Source organism: Pseudorasbora parva, chromosome 15 (assembly GCF_024679245.1).
Source record: "Pseudorasbora parva isolate DD20220531a chromosome 15, ASM2467924v1, whole genome shotgun sequence".
NCBI lineage: Eukaryota > Metazoa > Chordata > Actinopteri > Cypriniformes > Gobionidae > Pseudorasbora > Pseudorasbora parva.
Genome location: NC_090186.1, coordinates 32,427,278 through 32,448,064, shown reverse-complemented (window position 1 = coordinate 32,448,064; position 20,787 = coordinate 32,427,278). Strand labels below are relative to the sequence as shown.

Sequence of the window (20,787 nt, the reverse complement as noted above, 5' to 3'; positions counted from 1 at the left end):
AGTATTGGGGGAATTGGTGATCCTCTTCTCATCTTGACTTCTGAGACACTGCCACTCTAAGAGGCTCTTTTTATAATCATGTTGCCAATTGACCTAATAAGTCACAAATTGGTCCTCCAGCTGTTCCTGCTATGTATATTTAACTTTTCCAAGCTCTTATTGTTACCTGTCCCAACTTTTTTTGAATGTATAGCTCTCATGAAATCCAAAATAAGCCAGTATTTGGCATGACATTTTAAAATGTCTCACTTTCAACATTTGAAATGTTATTTATATTCTATTGTGAATAAAATATAAGTTTATGAGATTTGTAAATTATTCCATTCATTTTTTATTCACAATTTGTAGTGTAACAACTTTTTTGGAATTGGGTTTGTACCATGTTTATAAAAGACAAATACGCTGTACAGATTCTTTACGAAAACAGCCAAACTCATGGAAGTGTGCAGTGGGTGGGGCTAAAGAGTCACAAGCACACACACAGTACATCATAGCATTATTCCTGGATAACTTTCAATACACTATACATTCGGGTTGTTTATATTATATGCACATACTCACCGATAGCCAACAAAGCACAGTCATCTAATGTAGTTTTACTCACCGCCTGTGAGTGACTCATGACTCATGACAGGGAACAACACACTTGCAGAACTCTGTTGCTGCTCCAGAAAAACAAACTGCATCCACTGTTTCCTTAACGCTGTGTTATTTAGGAAGCTGAACAAAATTATCTTTCCCTCACAACCAAAAACACACTTCTTTAGTGACATTGTTGAATTCGTGGTTGATGTGTGCACAAGCTCATCCAGGAGAAGAGCCCATACAAGGAATTGTATAACGTCATGCAGGGCCATACTCAGAAAAAGTGTATTTGGCACAGAAATACTCCATCGTACATCTAACTTGTTGTTGTTGTTATTTTGTTTTTGTCCATGTCCAGCATAAGAATCAAATTCTTTAAATGTGTAAATAAGTCAGAATGCATGAAATCACATTAGGAGTTTTTCAAATTTAGGTTTTTCATGTATCATTCATATTTACTTCATTTTAAGCTTCATTTCAATCATCAAAAGCATGTTCATATTTTTAGTTTTAACAGTTAACACTGGTCGGTTGGCATTTTGTCAGTGTGCATATAAAGGTACTGCAAGAAAAATGATTTTCAATGTCATTTCATTTGTTGATACATGTCATTTGTTGATGTGTCAGACCGTAACATTTTGAAAGCACCACAGTGTTTTCGGGACAAAGTCAGCTAAAGGCTTATTTATTGTTGTCATTGCACAAATTAAATAGAAAAAAAAAAAGATTCCTAAAACATTACTGTCATAAAAACATGCTGTCAGCACACTAAATTACTCAGAAAAGTTATTTTGTTTTTAAATGTATCATTTTTCAAGTATCATAACTTGAAATATCAAAGCTAAAAAGACCTAAAACAAAAACTGACATTTTTAACAGAAAAAGAAACACTTATCCTTTTAAGATAAAAAATTATCCACTTTATCACCGAATTTTATACTTTACAACACAAGAAATGTACCAAGAAAATGAATTACACATCACTGGTTCTCATCCACCCCTCTGTACAAGAACATTTTAAAAGCCTTTTTCATTCTTTACAGCAAAGTGCTTCTCTTCAAGCGCATGAATCATAAATAAACAATGTCCTATAATTTATGCAACCTTGCCTTTCCTCCCAACATACAGTTACTTCACGACAGGCCAAGGAAAGCGTTCAGAAGGTGAATGCCACAACGACATGATGTCATCCTCTTGTGGAGAAAATGAGTTAAGTTAAAGAACTCATGGATTCAGCAAAAGACTGCGCCATCTGTGCTACGTTCAAATTAGCATGATAACGAGCATCGCTAAAATCAGATATGGATTATGTAAATGGTGGCATGTTATTCTGGGTTTGGTCTGCTTTTACACTTGAGTTGGAGCCATAAAAAAACACACACAAATTCAAGTTCCTCAGATCAACTGTATACCTATTATATTGCTAATCTCTGTCTAATTAGTTTAGGAATAACTGAATGATAATAATGATATGCTTTGGCAATAAATGCCACATTCAAATAGGGATATGTAATGGAAATTATCAACAGCAACAAAAAAGCAGTCTGCATTTCTCCTAAGATGACATTTTTTCTTCACAGTCTATTAAGTTTTCTGTTTGGTTCTCAAAGCCATGTTTGAATTGCCTGGGGATGTTGCAATGTCATGTCATCCGAGTCATGATACAGATTATTATATTACAGATCTGGATTTTCTCAGTTTGGTGTAGCTGAACTGTAATGCTCGATGTGATTAGTGTGCTTGATGTGTGCAAGTGGTGCAACTACGAGAATTGCGTTGTCAATGGCCAAAAGATCTAGCCTGACAAGCCAGACCGTAGATATCCATAATAAAGGCTAGATGTCTTACGGCGGAGTCACCATCGTCATCACCGGCGGCCATCTTGTCACAGGCAAACTTTCTGTCGGGCTCTGTGGAACCTGATGTAAGATGAGTGATCTGTACGAACATAAATACTCTTTTCTCGCTGAAATCTTGACGGATTTACAAATGGTTTGGTTTCTTACAAACGTTATTAACATGGCTACAAATCTGGATGCTTTAACACGTTGAAATTGCAGCTTTTCGTTTCGATAAACGACTTAATCGTGCAGCTTGTGTAAAAAAACAATATTCTAGCCGCTATAACTCTGTGCCACTATACTTCACACAATTATTCTGCTTGTTTCCTAAGAAACTACAGGGTCTCAGCTTAATTAACAGATGGTTACCAAGTAGATCGTTCCCTGGGATGCGTTTTCATGAAAATCGAATGTAAAGAGTTTTATCTCTAAAAACAGATTAGCTTATAATTCTTGTATATGGGGCAGAGGGCAGTAAAATTAAATCGCTAAAATTAAAGTGTACAAACAGGTTAATAAGAAGATGCTTTATAAAGACAGTACATTACGCGTTTACGGTCAGGCGCCATCTTGGAAAACAGTCTCAACCAGTCGATCCACGAGCTGGTCGATAGGACTTAAGTTTGTGAAATCTAATTACAAGGAAATTTTATTTTTTTTATTTATCGTGGCTCGATTCGTCGAGATTGTTTTCCAAGATTGCGCCTGTCCGTGAACGTGTAATGTACTGTGCTTATAAAGTATCTTCTTATTAAACTGTTTGTACACTTGCAAAGTTCTCAATCCTTCGGTTTGCATGTAGGGACCCTCATTATGCTACCGTGTTAGTGTGAGGCTATTTTTAGCCTTGTTAGCGTTATTTACTAGTGATTTAATTTAACTACCCTGTGCCCCATAGACAAGCATTATAAGCTAATCTGTTTTTAGAGATGAAACTCTTTACATTCGATTTTCATGAAAACGCATCCCAGAGAACGAGCTACCCGGAAGCCATCTGTTAATTACCCCTAGGTTCATTTCTCACTGGAGTTGTCCTTTAAGGATGTCTTAAATAATTAGGCTGGCAGTTAGACAGAGTGCAATGAATCAATCTAATATGCTGATTTGGTGTTCAAGAGACATTTCCGTTTACATGAAACCGTTTTCACTTAAAGGTCCACTGAAATCAAAAAAGTTTTTTAGCTTTTAGTATGACTGTGTTAACACAGACTGTGCTAAACTGGTATGTTCCAAAATTATGACAAAATTTGCATTTAGGAGATATAAGCTTTCAAAATTTACAGTCTCCCACTTCAGTTAAAACGAATCTCAGATTTTGGTGACATCATTGCAGACTTCACTTTCTCGTCAAATCTTCTGTCCAATCAAAATGCTCTCTAGAATCTAAAGCCCGCCCCCTACACTGCTGAAGCTGCTGCTGAAATTGGTCAGTTGTTAACACGCATTTATTAATTTCTACATGGTAGAAGGCACATAGCACACTATACATGTGATAGGAAACGATTCAGTGTAAATATGCTTTCATTTGAGGCAAATAAAGTCTGTTTTCACGTTAGTTTCACACACCGCAGCAGCGCACACACCCCAACGGCTCTGGTAGCGCAGATCATATGCACGAGAAAGCGCAGACAACAAAACATATCGGACCCATTTAAATTCTGCACAGAATGCTGCATTTCAAAGCGATTTGGAGAAGATTATGATGATAAACAGTGTTAGAGGAAACTGGCTTTACCAAACAGAAAGGTCCGCGCTTGCGCTCTAGTCAATCTGTATATTAACGAAACGCTATTGGCTGTTTCAAAAAAGAGGAGGAGCTGCTAACAGCTGGAGCTGTTTCAGGGGAAATTAAGTCAACACATTGAATAATGCGGCGCATTTCAAGGCACTTCAGTGGGCCTTTAAAAACTGAAAACTTTTTTAATGCTTTTTTGCCCGACATTTACCCGACAACGGTGTATCGGGGGCCTGAAAATGCGAAATGTTTCGAGAACCGTTATCGTCTTTGTGTAAACAACAAAAATGCGAATCTGTGAAAACGGTGATGTTATGCGCATGCGTATTACGCGTTTAGTCTATACTATAGGTGTGCGCATTTGGCACGAGTCTGCTTTGTAAAAGAATGCGTATGTGCACGCACAATCTGCTCCAGTGTAGTGACAAATTGGGTCTCCTTTAGGACACCAAGTGATCCCATTGGTTCAAATTGCTTTTAATATGTACTCTCTTTAGCATCTAATTATGAAGTTTTATATGTAATAATACAGAACTATGTTCTTATATCCTAGCTTATTACACGGCTCTGTGGAATACTTGATTCTGATTGGTCAAGCGTGCATTCCAGTGGTATGTTATTTCCAGATAACAACCACCAAATTAACACACCCCTCATCCCGTACTACAAGTTATCTTGACTGGTACTACTTGCAATGCTGTCGTTGACTGTCTGGCGCCATCTTGTGGTGGAAGCACTGCTACTTGTGCGCAGAGATATCACGGCTCTCATCCTCACGTCCTCTGGCTGTTGAGCGATCGCAATGTGTTGTGTGACATCTCTGCGTGGCAGTGCCTTGTCTGTGCTTTCCCATAATATAGTCCCAAGTCAGAATCTGCCTAGGAAATCACCTAGTCTTAATCTGCCTCGCTATTTGTACTTATTGTGAATACGCAGGCCACAAGAAGTAATTAGGTGGGAGTTTGCTTGTTTTTTGGATCACTTTTACTCGGGACATGCTAGCTGGCAACATATGATTCCATTCATTATGCTAAGCTAAGCTAGCGGCGACCCTGCCAAACTAAAACAATGCATGCACTAAGACAAAAAAATGCATTTGCCCACATATCTAAATGTAGGGAAGATGTTGAACAAGCCCTATTTCTAAAAAAGCTGGAGTGTTCCTTTAAAACAGCTGTGCTGCTTAATATTTCTGTGGAAACAGTGACACATTTTTTAGGCGACTTCAATGAATAGAAGATCAAAAGAACAGCATTTATTTGAAGTATAAATGTTGTCATGTTATACATGCTTGTCACTTTTGATTAATTTAAGGTGTCCTTGCTGAATAATGTCACTGCTTTTCCCCTCACCTTTTTATCGCATTAAGAATACAGAAAGAAAATGCACCAAATGATGAAAATGTTGTACAAAAAAAGAATTCTTCGTTTGCCTTTCGCCTCGGCGATTTTTCTGTTCTTTTAGATGCAAAAGCATGACAAAATCCATCATTATCAGTGAGTTGCAAGCTAGAACATTTGATTATATAGCTGGCCAGTACAAACTAACCTCTTATTGTTGAGATTCTTCCAATTTGTATTACACATTGTATCAAACCGAGTACAGATAGCCCATAGGCCTCTGAAGTGCAAAGTATTTCAACAAACGGATAATAGGGTCTCAAAGGAGCAGGACTAGGTTAAGGTAATGTCCTAAGAAGGAGGGTTAGCACCACAAACAGAGCTGACTTCACTAACACGGGTCATGGATAATCACTCTCCCCTCTGCACTACTGATTGAATTATATGGGCAATGTGCCCAAGGGAAAATTGAGCTTGGCTGGCACAACCCTTCCATTACTACAACGGCCCCAATAGCATTATGTAAACACTTTTTATTTCTAACCGCTCAGTTCGGATCAGATTCTGAATGGGAAGAAAAAACAAACCATTTATTTATTTACATGAATGGCCAGGGTTGATTTAAAGGCTAATGCAGATGCAGTGCCGCTGCAATGCAATTTCCTTAATTTTCTGAAAATGACAGATTTGCTGACACTTCAGAGAGCTGCTTTTCTTTTCAGCGCAATCAAACTTGATTTAAAACTGAGGGCCGGCTCAATAAGGTCGGCATTTGTAATGAGATCTGAATCAATACATAGCCCAACACCTCGGCTTCAGTGAACATGCACAAATAAAATCAAGACAACTATCAAGCAAATGCATATTAATACTATTTGAGTTGTTGCTTCCTTACATTGCGTTGACTGTTTATTAGATACACTCATGTCCCGATTCATGATACTGATCTCACAATAGTTTAAACAAAGCTAAAATAGAGTCAAAGGCATTAGATAAACAGCCAACAAAAAGTAATGTTTAATAAAATGCTAAATTTAGAATGGGAGTTGAATAGGTTTGGTACCTTCTCCCCCAAGCATAGGACAATGAAAAAAAGAAAGAAATAATAATAAATCATTTGATAATTTGCTTAGCTAAAAAATACATAAATATGTTAGAAACATATGCTTGCACTCTACATACATTTCTTTTATTTATTTCTTTTATATTTTATTTTATTTTTACAATAATGATCAAATGTGGACACAAATGTGTGGGTTTCTGGGTTTACTATTTGACATTCCGTTACTATATCTGATGCAAAATCTTAACTATACATAATACATATTGTCACTTTTTTTAAATAGCATGATATATTGTGATGCAATAGCAATATACTGTTGCAGCCCTCCTAAACTCTTCTATTCCATGTGTCCTTTACAGACTGGTTGCAGTGGAGTGGTTAAGGTCCAAGGTTTGTGTGTTCTGATCCCATTGGCAGTGACCTTTGAACTGGAGAGAGCCACTGTGCCCCTGAGCAAGGCACTTAACCTCATGTAAATATGTCAGATAAAATAAAATAGGAATCACCCAGAGTAAGAGGGTGGTGCAAGACCCCTTTCACATATCTGGCTAATAAAAAGCCCTCCTCTGAATAATGATGTCCGACGCATTCCCATCCCGACTGACTATAGATCCCAGGCAAGTACAGTACTCTGCTGGCGGGAGACCTTGAGGTGACATTGGGAAGAGAAACACCGGGCTGCTGCAGTGACCCACGGCTAATCATGAGACCCATCAGTGCAGTTTCCACCCAGCCCTTGCACGTCACAAGAAATCACATGGGGCGAGGCTGCGGTCAAAACGCAAACACATATGCTTAGCCTTCCAGTGATGGTAAAGAAGAGCTCCTCTAATAGATGCAATGTGTGTTTGTTTGTCCCAGCCCCTGTTCCCCGAGCCCCAGCACTCTTCGTTCTACAAATCAGAATGTGAATTTAGGCATCAAAATAAGTAGACTGGGTAAACCCAGCCTGATCTGCCGGCAATTAGATTTTTCCCTGCAGCTCAGGCTGAAAACCTATACATCAGTGGTTTAGCATTAAGCTTTGTATCAGTAGAAACCAAGTAGTATATTCAAATGATCACGCTGTCTTAAATTTTGTAGGGTAACTTTGTGTCCAAATGCTCCATACCAAATCATTGCCTGATAAAGCAGCGAACAACAAGTCATCTGCCAAAGTTTTTGGATGCAGCCAATGACTCAAGAGCATCACTTTCTTGATATTATATTCATTCTGCAAAGTACACTGTCATTATCTAAAATAAAGCTAAACTAATCCACTAATATAGAAGCTTAAGGCTGGTTTTGTGAGTTATACACTGCTTTGTGAGACTAACAGATATAATTTTGATAGTGTAATTACGAAACACTTTTAAAAAGCCATTATTTTGATTATTGTTAATAAATACATCAAGTAAATAAATGCTAATAAACTGATAGAATGAATGAAATGTCTTATCAAGAACAAAAAAAAATGGAACTTCATATTAAGGCTGGTTATCCCTCACAGGTCATCTTACAAGATCTATGGATGGGGAATACGATGGCGTCCTATTGATGGCAGAGAGGCAATTTGTCTCCTTCACAAAGACAACCTTGTGTGACACCAAGATCCTCCATCTTCCCCACAAGCTATCATTAAACAAAATGGATACTTCAATAAATCACAAAAAAGTACAAAGATCATTCATTACCTTCCCGTCACAAGGGACGATTCCACCCATTTGCTACTGTATTTAAACACACATGAAGTGTTGTTCAGCCTCGCCTGCCACATCTCAACTGTGACACATAGGATCCTTTTGGATGGTTTCACTTTTTACTGCATGTAGTTTGATTTTGTGGCAAAAAACATGAAACCGTCCACATTTTTCAAACATCAAGCAAGTGTTTGAGCAGCACATGCCATGATAAAAAGCTAAATTTCCTCTTGTTCTGGTTTGTAGCCCTGACCTCATGAAGGAATTTTCTGTACTCTGTATTCAAGTCTACATCTGACATAATCTAATTAATCTCGAGACGGAATGAAAAATTCCCATGACATAGTTAAAGTAACATTCTATTTAAAGTGATGTCTTCATTGTTAAGCACTACAAACTTCAGAATCCTGCTTGATTTTTCTGGTCACTTGGTACATAAAAAACAAGTGTGCAGAAAAAACTGGTTCAGGTGGCCTAAAAGTGCATAAGTCAACTTATCAACTAATTTTAGGATATCTGCTGGTAGTGACTACAGTAGAGTCACCTTCAATTGATGTGCCTGATTGTATCAGACCTGACACCCGACTATATTATGGGGAAGCACAGGCAAAGCACTGCTACTTGGGCGCAGAGATATCACGCAACACATTGCGATCGCTCATCAGCCGGAAGAAAGGGAGGATGAGAGCCATGATATCTCTGCGCCCAAGTAGCAGTGCTTCGCCTGTGTTTCCCCATAATATAGTCCCAAGTCAATATCTGCCTAGGAATTCGCATAGTCTTAAACTGCATCGCTATTTGTACTCGTTGTGAATATGCAGGCCACAAGTAATTAGGTGGGTTTCATTTATTTTTTTTGATTTTTTGCTTGTGTGTGTTAGTGATGCACGGTTTGTGGTTATATCCACCGTTCGAGCAGGCCAAGTAATAAAAAATAAAATTCCAATTAATTGTGGGTGGATGAGAGATAAATCATTGTGTTTGTTTGATAAATACATATTGCAAGCCCTGTGGGTGAATCATTATTCCGGTTTTCCCACACGCTTTCAAAACAATTCCTCACTTGTGCAATATTTACACGAGGGCAGCTATTTTCATAAACGGACATTTCAACCTCTGCGGTTTCAAAAATAATATTGTGCATACATGTGAGTTTTCAGAAAAGTGTTAATTTACACGTACCCATGTATATATGCTGTCAAGAGCATGCCAAACCTGTAGGTGGCGGTGTAATGAGAAGCTCAAGCCCACGTAAACCAATCAGAATCCTGAAAATAGCGGCACCGCTGGCGGTGACTAGGACTGTTCTTCGCGTTGGAGGCAGAAGTTGTTGCAAAATTGCTGACCTCCGAGCACTCATTCGTCCCTGCTCCCCGACATAATGGAGCAGCTGCAAATGCAAATGCAAACACACGAGAAGAGTTTGCACCAACATAAATGCGACTGCTACTCTGAACGCCATGATCACATGTAAACATAGGTCGCACTTTTGACGTAGGTGCGAGCTCGGGTGCATGTGACGTTGACTGCCTAAACACCCGTTTGTCTCAGTTAACCTACAAACGTGCAAACGAAGACTTTCAAAATCTCCACTCTGGCCGGCGTTTGACTCGTTTTCAGAGGTGAATTATGTTTGCGTGTAAACGAAGGTGCAAACGAATGGGAAATGTCTCCGTTTTTCAAAATAACCATGTACGTGTAAACGGGGCATTGAATTCGCAGGGGAGCCGGAGCTCATTATAATATGCAAAGCTTATACAATCATAGCAGTGTGCGTTTACTTCCAATTCTTCAGTGCGGCACGTCCAAAAAAACCGAGCGTTCCGTGAGAGAGGCTAAAAACCAGGATAGAAAATATCCTATTACTTATTCATTATGATGTTTTTATAAGTAACAACCATGCAAACGTCAAAAGTTGACCTCAGACAACAGTATAAAATTGTTTTAAAAAGCAAGTTCATGACCCCTTTAAAAGAAGCTTAACACATTCATGTAATGAAGATACCCTCACATTCAATCAATAAAGAAAGAAATCTACATGTTTTCCCAGTATATACCATTAAGATGTCTAGACACATCATTGTTTATGCCACACCAGGGCCGCAAACCAGGCGCCATCCTGTCATTTCACATTCATGTACTGTGAGATCAGATCTGGGCTGATGTTCGATCCACCACTCTCCCGTTTGGCCACATGATCAAGGTCTGAGCTGTCTGCTGAGGGTGATGTAACAAACTGGTGTCAAACAGGAGCACGTTGGAATCCTCTGATAAAGCTAATGTTCCTTACATACCCCCATCCCCCTACTACTCAAAAGATTTACAATCAAATTTCTGCGTCCAGCCAACCACCACATCAATGCGTGTCATCTTTTTAGCATCCAATTAAATTGAACACGCATCATTCAAGTGCTTAATTCAGCACAAACCTAAAGTCCATTACACAGCATCTCATCACTGTTGTCATAGTATTACTACCTGAAACTGAAGCAAACAAGCAAACCCCAGGAGACAAAGGGATCACTTTACTGACACCATGTACAGCCATCACCTCTGGATACTATTGGCAGATTAATCACAGAGGCGATGCACAGCGTTCAGCCGCAAGGTTAATAACTCCCCATGTACTGTAGTTAGTGTGGCACTGTTATAGTATGAAAAGATATGCAGTGAGGTATTGAGTAAAATGCTATAAATAGAAATGGGAACTTTGCCACATATTGTCTCTTTAAATAGCCAGCCATTTTCATGACTCCATGTTCCTTCCATTGTTTAGAATTAAGGCATTATGTACAGTCAGCCATTCAAACCAAGTAAACCTGTAGTCAAATTAATGGAGGGGATTCATATCTGTATTAAAGGATTATATTTTAATAGTGACTGGCTGACTCGCTATCCCACTATTTCATGGATACTTTGTGTTTACATGAAAATATTTATAATTATACATATATAAATGATCTACAGTTATCATATTATCATCTCTGAAATCAAAATACATTATTAAAATATTCCATTGCAGTGTAAAAAAAAAAACAATCAGCCAACCAAGAAGATGAACACTGCAACAATTTTATAATATCAATTTATATTTTATATTATGTAGCATAATGTACACTACCATTCAAAAGTTTGGGGTGAGTATGATTTTTTTTAATATAAATTAATACTTTTATAATAATAATATAATAAATAATAAACAAATAATAAGAATAAATGTTTATTGAGCAGCAAATCAGCCCAATAGAATGATTTCTGAAGAATAATTTTAGACTGAAGACTGGAGTAATGATGCTGAAAATTCAGCGTTGCCATCCAAAGAATAAAATAAAACAATCATAATAAAACAGTTCTTTTAAATTGTAACAATATTTCACATACTGTATTAATTTTACAGACCCCAAACTTTTAAATGTTTATTTTTGTGTGTATAAATAAGTGTACATATTATTATTATTTGCAACTCATCCAGCTTTTTGTGTCTCATACTAGTTCCGTTTCCTTCTGACCACTCAAAACAACTATTGTCCAATCAGAATCAAGTATTCCAGAGAGTCTTATAAACACAAAAGGTGCAATGATACATTTTGTTTATTAAATGTTCATATATCGGTTCACTCCCATATTGGGCCAACCTTTTATGATCTTTTTACCTGCAACAGGCTGGTGTTTTTTATACATCCATAGCAATAGATATGGACAAATAATTTATTTCAGTTCATAATTTATATTGTACATCTAGGTGGATTTATCTTATCTACACCATCTAACCCAAAGTCGATTACAAACTTTATCAAATGTCTGCAGAAAACAGAGTGAGTTCAGAGAATGGTTTGTTTGTCCATAGAACCGATCTCATCCCCAGTCTAGCCTGGCAACCTATTATTGAAAAAGTATGAATCATTGAAAAAAGATGCTAAATTTAGCAACAAGACAATGCCAGCATCCTCCTAAGCTTGGTCCACACAAATGATGCTAATTTCTGGGCATATATTATTGCCTCTATACCATATAGAGGAGCTCATATTATTGCCTCTATAACATATAGAGGAGCGCAGATTATTGCCTCTATACCATATAGAGGAGCTCATATTATTGCCTCTATACCATATAGAGGAGCTCAGATTATTGCCTCTATACCATATAGAGGAGCTCATATTATTGCCTCTATACCATATAGAGGAGCTCAGATTATTGCCTCTATACCATATAGAGGAGCTCAGATTATTGCCTCTATACCATATAGAGGAGCTCATATTATTGCCTCTATACCATATAGAGGAGCTCATATTATTGCCTCTATACCATATAGAGGAGCTCAGATTATTGCCTCTATACCATATAGAGGAGCTCATATTATTGCCTCTATACCATATAGAGGAGCTCATATTATTGCCTCTATACCATATAGAGGAGCTCATATTATTGCCTCTATACCATATAGAGGAGCTCATATTATTGCCTCTATACCGTATAGAGGAGCTCATATTATTGCCTCTATACCATATAGAGGAGCTCATATTATTGCCTCTATACCATATAGAGGAGCTCATATTATTGCCTCTATACCATATAGAGGAGCTCATATTATTGCCTCTATACCATATAGAGGAGCTCATATTATTGCCTCTATACCGTATAGAGGAGCTCAGATTATTGCCTCTATACCGTATAGAGGAGCTCATATTATTGCCTCTATACCGTATAGAGGAGCTCAGATTATTGCCTCTATACCATATAGAGGAGCTCATATTATTGCCTCTATACCGTATAGAGGAGCTCAGATTATTGCTTCTAAATCTATAGAAAAATTATATTAGTATAGAGAATACCTTAAATCTAATTAGTGGTAAGGAGAACTAATTGTCAAAAAGTAGCATTCATTTTAAATAAAATATCTGAAAACATTCGTCTAGCATGAACAGTTATAGGTTCATGCTGATAATCCATATAAATCAATTTACATAAAAATAGCATAGAGAGCTTAATGGAAAGAGTTTCCATGTCCAAGCAGCTGCATCCAAGCCTTAAACATCACAAAGTGAAATGCAAAGCGTTGGATGCAGTTGTATAAAGTACGCTGCTACTGGACTCTAGAGCAGTGGAGACGTGTTCTCTGTAATGAATCAAGCTTCTCTGTCTGGCAATCCAATGGACGAGTCTGGGTTTGGCGGTTGCCAGGAGAAAGGTACTTGCCTGACTGCATTGTGTCAAGTGTAAATTTTGGAGGAGGGGGGATTGTGGTGTGTGTCCTCTTAATTCCATTGAAAGGAACCTTTTAGGCAATACATTAGTAATACATTTTGGGCAATTTCATGCTCCCAATTTTGTGGGAACAGTTTGGGGATGGCACCTTCCTGCAAGTGGTACTACCTGCAGAGGCAAATAACATTCAGCTCCTCCTCTTTGGAGCTCCAATGGGGGAAGGGATAAAGTTGAGGATAAGGTTAGGGTGTGGTTGGATATTCTAGCTCCACCCCTTAGGTACAAATTACATTCGCCCCTCCTCTCTAGAGCTCTAGTGGGGAGGAGCTATAAGTACGCTCCACCTTTTTGCTCTGCAGTTAGCAGCCTCCTCCTTCCTGTTTCAATATAACTGTGCACCAGTGCACAAAGCAAGGTCCATAAATATATGGATGAGGAAGTTTGGTGTGTGTATATTACCTTAATCCATCCCTTACCCATCACAGAAAGCTTTCTGCACTTTTACATTTTCAAAAAATATCAATTTGTATGTTGTAATGTCCAAATGGGGACCAAAAATTGTCACCAAAAGGGAAAGGATTTCTGATATTGCCATCTTTGTAGGGACATTTTGTCCCTATAACATAGGGTTTAGCTAAACCACACACACACACACACACACACACACACACAATTACTCAGTCCGCTGGGATGCAGTGCCCTGCTAATGCAAGTTCATCCATTTCCTCTACCTTGGATTTTAATAAAACTCTCTCACTGATATCCTTTTGCAAAAACAACAACACAAGAAACAACGCTATCCCTGATCACTAAAAGGCTTGGCCTAAAACAGGTTTCTTTTCTTTCTTTTAATTTCAAGCCAATTCAAAGCATTGTGGTTTTTGAGCAGAGCTGTGAGACCGGTGGTTATTTACTCTAGCTGTTATTAGATGATGTAAATGATCTTGCATAATGTCTACATAATTCATATTCATATTAAGCAGCAGGTAGTGTCATGTTATAATTGGAGCTGCAAGGTAACACTCAGACATTGTGTTATATGCAGCAAAATGTTTCAAAACTGAAATGTATAACCTCATACATCTAAATGACTAAACTACTAAAGAGAGTAAAACATGCCACATCAACTATTTGTGCTTGACATGCCATAAATAAGCCAGCTATATGAATAGCCAGCTAGTGTATCCCTGGAAATCTGAATTGAGTTTGGTGCCAGTTATACATCAGACTATCCAACTGAATGACTCAGAGGGCTCTTCCAGTCGCTTGTAAATCACATGGTGCATCCGATGCACTCCTCAATGGCCTCTTCAGTCTGGAGCAAGATCAACAAAAAGCCAGCACATGTAGAGAAATGTATCAAAGTGTGACAAGGGTCTCTGTACCTTAACATACAGCTGCTGGAACTCATCCAGGTTGAGTCGGCCACTTGGACAATCCTTCAGGAAGCCTTTGTACCACTGTTTGAGTTCGTGTTCATTAAATTCTGTGTTCTTCACCAGGTCCTCCATTACCTCAGGGGTCAGCTTGCTGTTCTGTTTCCCCATGGTGTCTGCAAGGAACAGAAACATAAAATAGCTGTGATCTCACTTTGCCTGGAGCTGTAATTAATTTTAACTGCATAAAGTTTGTTTTATAAAAAGGCCATTTATGTCCCTCACATGTAGTTTCATTCGATTTATTTGGGGTTGGTAAGATTAAAAAAGTCTCTTATGCCAACCTAGGCTGTGTATTTAATCAAATACAGTAAAAAATACAGTGAGATACTATTATAATTGTTTTCTAATTTAATGTATTTTAAAATTTAAAATTTATTTTAAAATTTATTCCTGTTATGGGAAAGCTGAAGTTTTATCAGCCGTTACGCCAGTCTTTGGTGTCACATGATCTATTAGAAATGCTGATTTAGTGCTCAAGAAACATTTCTCATTATTATCAATGTTGAAAACAGGTGTGCTGCTTAATATTTTTGTGTGATACTTTTTCAGGATTTTTTGATTGCCAGAAATTTTGTAACAATGTAAAACTAGTTTAAATATAAACACAATATAATGGAAAGATAATATAAATAAAAATAGATTATTTGTCTGATATTTTTTTTTAAACCGTACAAAATTCTGAGAATTTCACCTTCATAGTCACTTTTAAAATCAAACTTAAAAAGGCACGTTTGATAGAATGGATCATATTTTTTTAATTATTTTTTTATAAGTGCCTAAATAAGTGTCTAGATCCTCCCATGGATTCTCCTTCAAATATCTTATGGAGTCTTTTCTTGCCATTGTTACCTTTGGCTTGCTTACTGAGGTAAAGCACAATTCTTTGTAAAACTGTTTTAGAAAAAAATACACTGCATATAAAGTACTATACAAATTGAATTTGAGAAAATTGAATATTAAGTCAGTTTGCTAAGCGCACACACTAATATACTAAATGTACATAGGTGGAAATGTTCATTTCATAATTGATATCATGGCTAAAATAAGACTAAGCCAGCCGTGCAGGTCAATAAACATGATGGCTTGAGTCAGTCATTGTGGATTATAACATTTCATGCTGGCTGAATACATTTAAAGCAGACTTAGATCAATTGGAAAAACACTTCCGACCAAATGTCTGAGACCACCAGTAAAAATGCGTCTGCTGCAGATTTTTTCTTTGAGAGATGCTGTCAAAACGTGGTAATGCTCCATAACTTTATGGAGTTTATACTCTTAGCGCAGAGAAAATGAGAAAGCACTGAGAGAGCGTTCTGGGATGAGAGCTTCTTCACAAGAAATCCCTCATTTCAGCTTATAATTATTATAAAAAATGTGCCTTTGCCTTTGCAGGATGTGTAGCGTACTATCCTGCCCGCATTTGCTTGTAAGAGCTGCCCGCAGCCCCCTATGGCTCACACACAGTGTGTGCGTTACTGTCAGGAAAATGGGATAATTAAACAAAGCATCATTCACATAATTACCAAAAGGTCATCACATCCTAGCTTCAATGTGACATTTAATTAATTTTTTTTTTTTCCAAATCAAAAAAGCAGTTTCCTTCTGTTATATTAATATTGGATACGATGAAAGCACAGATACAGCCAGAGAGAAACAGGAAGCAGGGTGGCAGCGGATGAAATGCTGAGTAATTCTGCTGCTTTTTAATTTGTTCACCACTAATAAATCATAGAGATGAGCTCTCATCACACTCATCGGGGTTCACGTAAATACTAGATGAGAACATTGCACTTCAAAGTTCATTACAATTAATTTTCAGTCTGAGACTGACAAACGAGCAGCGACGCTGGCGATAATGAGTGCTAATTTAGTTTCCCACACAACAGCATTTTATTTTTTAAGCAAATGGCTAAGTAAAAGACTGTTCTCTAAAGACACGGATGTAGAAAATACTGCAAAACTATGTTTTAAACAATGTGAAAATGAGGCCAACCCATGCACAACATCAAATTGTGAGCCAATGAGCTTTTAATGGCAGGAGCATAACCCTCCCTGATCTGCAGAGTGCATTGGAGGCCCTTTTTCCTTGGGGAATACCGTTCTTTATGAGGGATCCACCCATGAGAAAAAAAGCGCAGCATAGCAAATTCAGAGTGCTAAAAACAGCTGCCCCGAAACTGTCTATGAATCAGCAATAATGCATCGTGGTATAGCTCGTTCTCTCTTTGGGAGTGTGATTTACGGTGTTCAAACTAATTAGATGATCAGCATCATTCCTAATTGAATCCTCCTCCAGCTGATCCCTCCATTGTCAAAGATTTACATGATTTCTGTCAAGCAGGTTCAAATGATTCAATAATTGGTCAATAAAAAAACTTTAGTTCTCCTCATTTCAAAGCTTTACATTGTTTCTGTCAATTAACTATGGAATTGCTTACTCACTAACGAAAATTCAATCATCATTTACTCACCCTGTGAACACCATATGACTCTCTTCAGAAATTTCAGTCGCACACAAATCTATCATATGGGTTTGTCCTTTTTGGAGTTTTCCATTTTGGTCATCATCCATTTTCACTGTATAGAAAAGAGCAGCTTCATGAAAGAAAAAAGTCATATGGTTTTAAAATGACATGAGTAAATGATGACAGAACGTTTCTCTAAAGGGATATTTCGGCCAAAATTGCACATTCTGTCACCATTTACTCACCCTCACGTCGTTTCTCTCTTTTCTGTAGAACATAAAGGAAGATATTTGTCCACACAATACAGCTTGTATAATTGTTAAGATTCTTTAAAATGTCTTATTTTGTGTTGTGAAAGTGATACAGGTCTGGATCAACAGGAGGGTGAGTAAATGATGAAAGAATATGCATTCATGCACCCTTAAAAATAAAGGTGCCAGGAAGAACAGACCCTAAAAATGGTGTTTCAGAGTGATGCCATGGAAGAACCATTTTTGGTTCCCCAAAGAACCGTTTTGTGAAAGGTTCTTTAAAGAACCATTTTTTTTCTAACCATTTTATAATCTAAAGAACCTTCTTGCACTACAAAGACCTTTTGTGCAATGGAAAGGTTCTTTGGATATTAAAGGTTCTTCATGGAACCATACACCCTGCCAAAGAACCATTTAAGAACCTTTATTTTTAGGAGTGTGGGTGAACCCACCAGTATAAGCTGTCCAAATTTGAGGTTACTTTCCATAAACTCTCCAGAGGATTGTTTCCATGTGGCACAATGATCAGAAATAACTACAAAATTGCAAATGCAGTAATAATTTCCAATTGTCTTTGTTGCAGTGTCAAAACTGAGACTCATTCAGTTTCAAAAGCTTAAAGGATCTATTGCAACTTTTAGCATTTAATAAACCCAGTATAAATAATAAGAAGATACACAAATTAGATATCGCTACTTGTTGCATCATTCTAGGTGAACAATAATAAGGTTCATCTGTGTATGAAGCACCGATCTACTGATGCTGTTGATGAGAATTGGTCACCGCAGGCTATAAACGGAACCGAAGAGCCTGTCTACCTAAAAAGCAATAGTCCACTCCATTTTCCATTTAGGCTGCATCAGTGCTATTTCTGCTGCAACAGGAGACCGGAGAGAATACTCTGTCCCCTGTGACTATAACACGCAGGTTGAATCGATCTTTTAAAATGATTTTGCCTTTTCACGCGACACTGCTGTAATGCAGATAGATTAAACTGATCTTTGGCGTACACACCGACTAGCAGTGCTGCATTCAAAGTAGCAGCAACGAGGTAGAACATACCTCGCCATATTCAGATCTGAATTAAAGTCAGATTAAAACATTTTATGTTTGTACCACAGAAAATGTTGTTCCGTGAATTATCAACACAACAATGCTGTTATGTTGTACAAGCATTCGTTCCACCTAAGAACTGACTAGCAGGCTTTATGATGACTATGCAAACTGAGCCCTGTCCATAGATCAAAAGGCATTTTTAAAACCTGAGCCGACTCATCATCACAACTGTGTTCACATCCGAACAAGCCTGGCAGATTATGTCACATTTGAATTTAGCTAGTCAAGTGATTTAGCACATCCAGCTTGTTCAGAGAGTCACATTATATAACAAACAATTTGTTTATTTCAATATTTTACAACATGACCTTGAGACTGTACGATTGTGGGTAGCTGACTCTAGGAAATACAGTATTCAAATTTCACTATATTTTCACTTATTTCTGCTCTATCACCCTTGTACATTATAGCTGCATTGATCCTGCAGTGTATAAGCTGTACTGGTGGTGAGGAAAGTCAGGGCCAATTCATTTTTGAAATCTGAACTATAAAAACAGCTACAACAAAGCATCATGAAATCCCACAAGTCCAAAAATCCTAAAGTAATCTTGTTGGAACATCATCTAAGTCATCCATTAAAACACAAAACAAAACCTAGATATTTTATAACAATAGTATAGGACGATTATGATTACCAAAAGGATAAACTGCATTAAAAAATGTATTTAAAATTAATCTTCATGATTTTAATTATCCTTTGGCTTTGGGTTTTCTTTAACTTTCCAGCGGAAAAAAAATGTTATACAATACAAGCAGAGTTCTGTTAAAGATGACACAATATCCAAATAACACTCACATAAGAATCAAAGAATGGATTTTATTTGATTCTCATTTCATTTGTTTTTAGAATCCTTTGAGGTTGGTTCAAAATTACAATACAATTCCGAAAAGAATCCAGTTCACATTCTTTTGGGATCTGTCAAAAAGCATGCAAAACAATTGGTATGCACCAACCTGTGCGGACAAATTTCTCACCGAGCCCTATGACAGTGTAGATATGACACAGCTGTCTCAGACATGTACACCTGGGGCCATTGTCAACCAGGGTCCATTTATTTGACATAGCAAGCCCACATTTTTGACCTCAACTTTACTACTGTGTCCTCTGGTCCCCCTTTGGTTGCTTTTAAAATCAACACACACTGAGGCATATTTTGTTGCTAACTGTCCATTTGAATAATCTTAAAATATATAACATCTAGGAAAGTGGCATTCAAGGGTGAGGAGTTATGCTAAAGTGTTCTGGAATATCATAATCATGCACATTACATCCTCTGTGAAGAATCAATGCATTGCAATGCTGCAGGTAGCCTATACGAGCCAGCTCAACCATCGTCACGTCAATCCATCATAACGACTTTCCAAAAGGTTTCTTATTCCAGCGAAAACACCATAGATAGGCTTACCGAAAAGGAGTCTGGCGATTCCTGCTTCGGGCGACTGTAAAAGGTAAACGCGATGGAAGTGCTCACTAATCTGCTGACAGCTGCGGTGAGGTTTCTTTGGGGTGAAAGGAGAGGCGCAGCGATTACTGCAGCGAGGACAGTCCACGCGCAGCGCTCGAGGTGATGTGACGCTATAGAGATACAATAGAGCTCAGCCAGCGTCGGTCTGTGTTCATCACCACCACCAACCTATCTCGTGTTCGCCCACTGCTCCGTGGTGTGTGTGCTCTTTTGAGAGTGCGCAAATTGTGCCATTCTCGCTCTGACCGAACTCGGAGAACAATGTTAGAAAATTACATCAGCAAGTCAGCTAGTAGATATGGAAAGTCTTCGAGATGCACGCATTCCAGCTTTGTGGTTTCTATTATTTATATATATTTTAATAGATTGTGTGTGACTTATACAATAGCATTCAAGGGAGTCTGTTTTTAAAAATGACAATTAAAAAAATACACAAATATCAACTAGACTAATTCGTATTAGGCCTGTGAATGTAAACAAGATGCGGCCACATTTTGGGTAAAAAAAAAAAAGAAAAAAGGTAATTAATACCCTTTACGAAACAAAGAGCGCTCTAACCTTGCCAGTTTTATGTTTTGTTTTTTAAACTTAAATTATTTAAA

The 20,787-nt window shown here is 37.7% G+C and overlaps 1 protein-coding gene across 2 annotated transcripts in view; it reads right to left on the bottom strand.

The window, feature by feature from the left end:
• vsnl1a (visinin-like 1a) overlaps positions 1-20,430 on the bottom strand; it is a 38,963-nt gene extending 18,533 nt beyond the window's left edge. Inside the window, exons 1-3 of one of the 2 annotated variants that reach the window (XM_067417815.1) lie at positions 20,126-20,430; positions 17,359-17,464; positions 14,834-15,000 (exon numbers count right to left, since the gene is read on the bottom strand). In XM_067417815.1, coding sequence (XP_067273916.1) covers positions 14,834-14,995 — 162 coding nt within the window. In that variant the 5' untranslated portion in view covers positions 14,996-15,000; positions 17,359-17,464; positions 20,126-20,430. The remainder of the gene's footprint in view (positions 1-14,833; positions 15,001-17,358; positions 17,465-20,125) is intronic. The other variant, XM_067417814.1, reaches the window with a different exon arrangement.
• Positions 20,431-20,787: the final 357 nt, after the last annotated feature.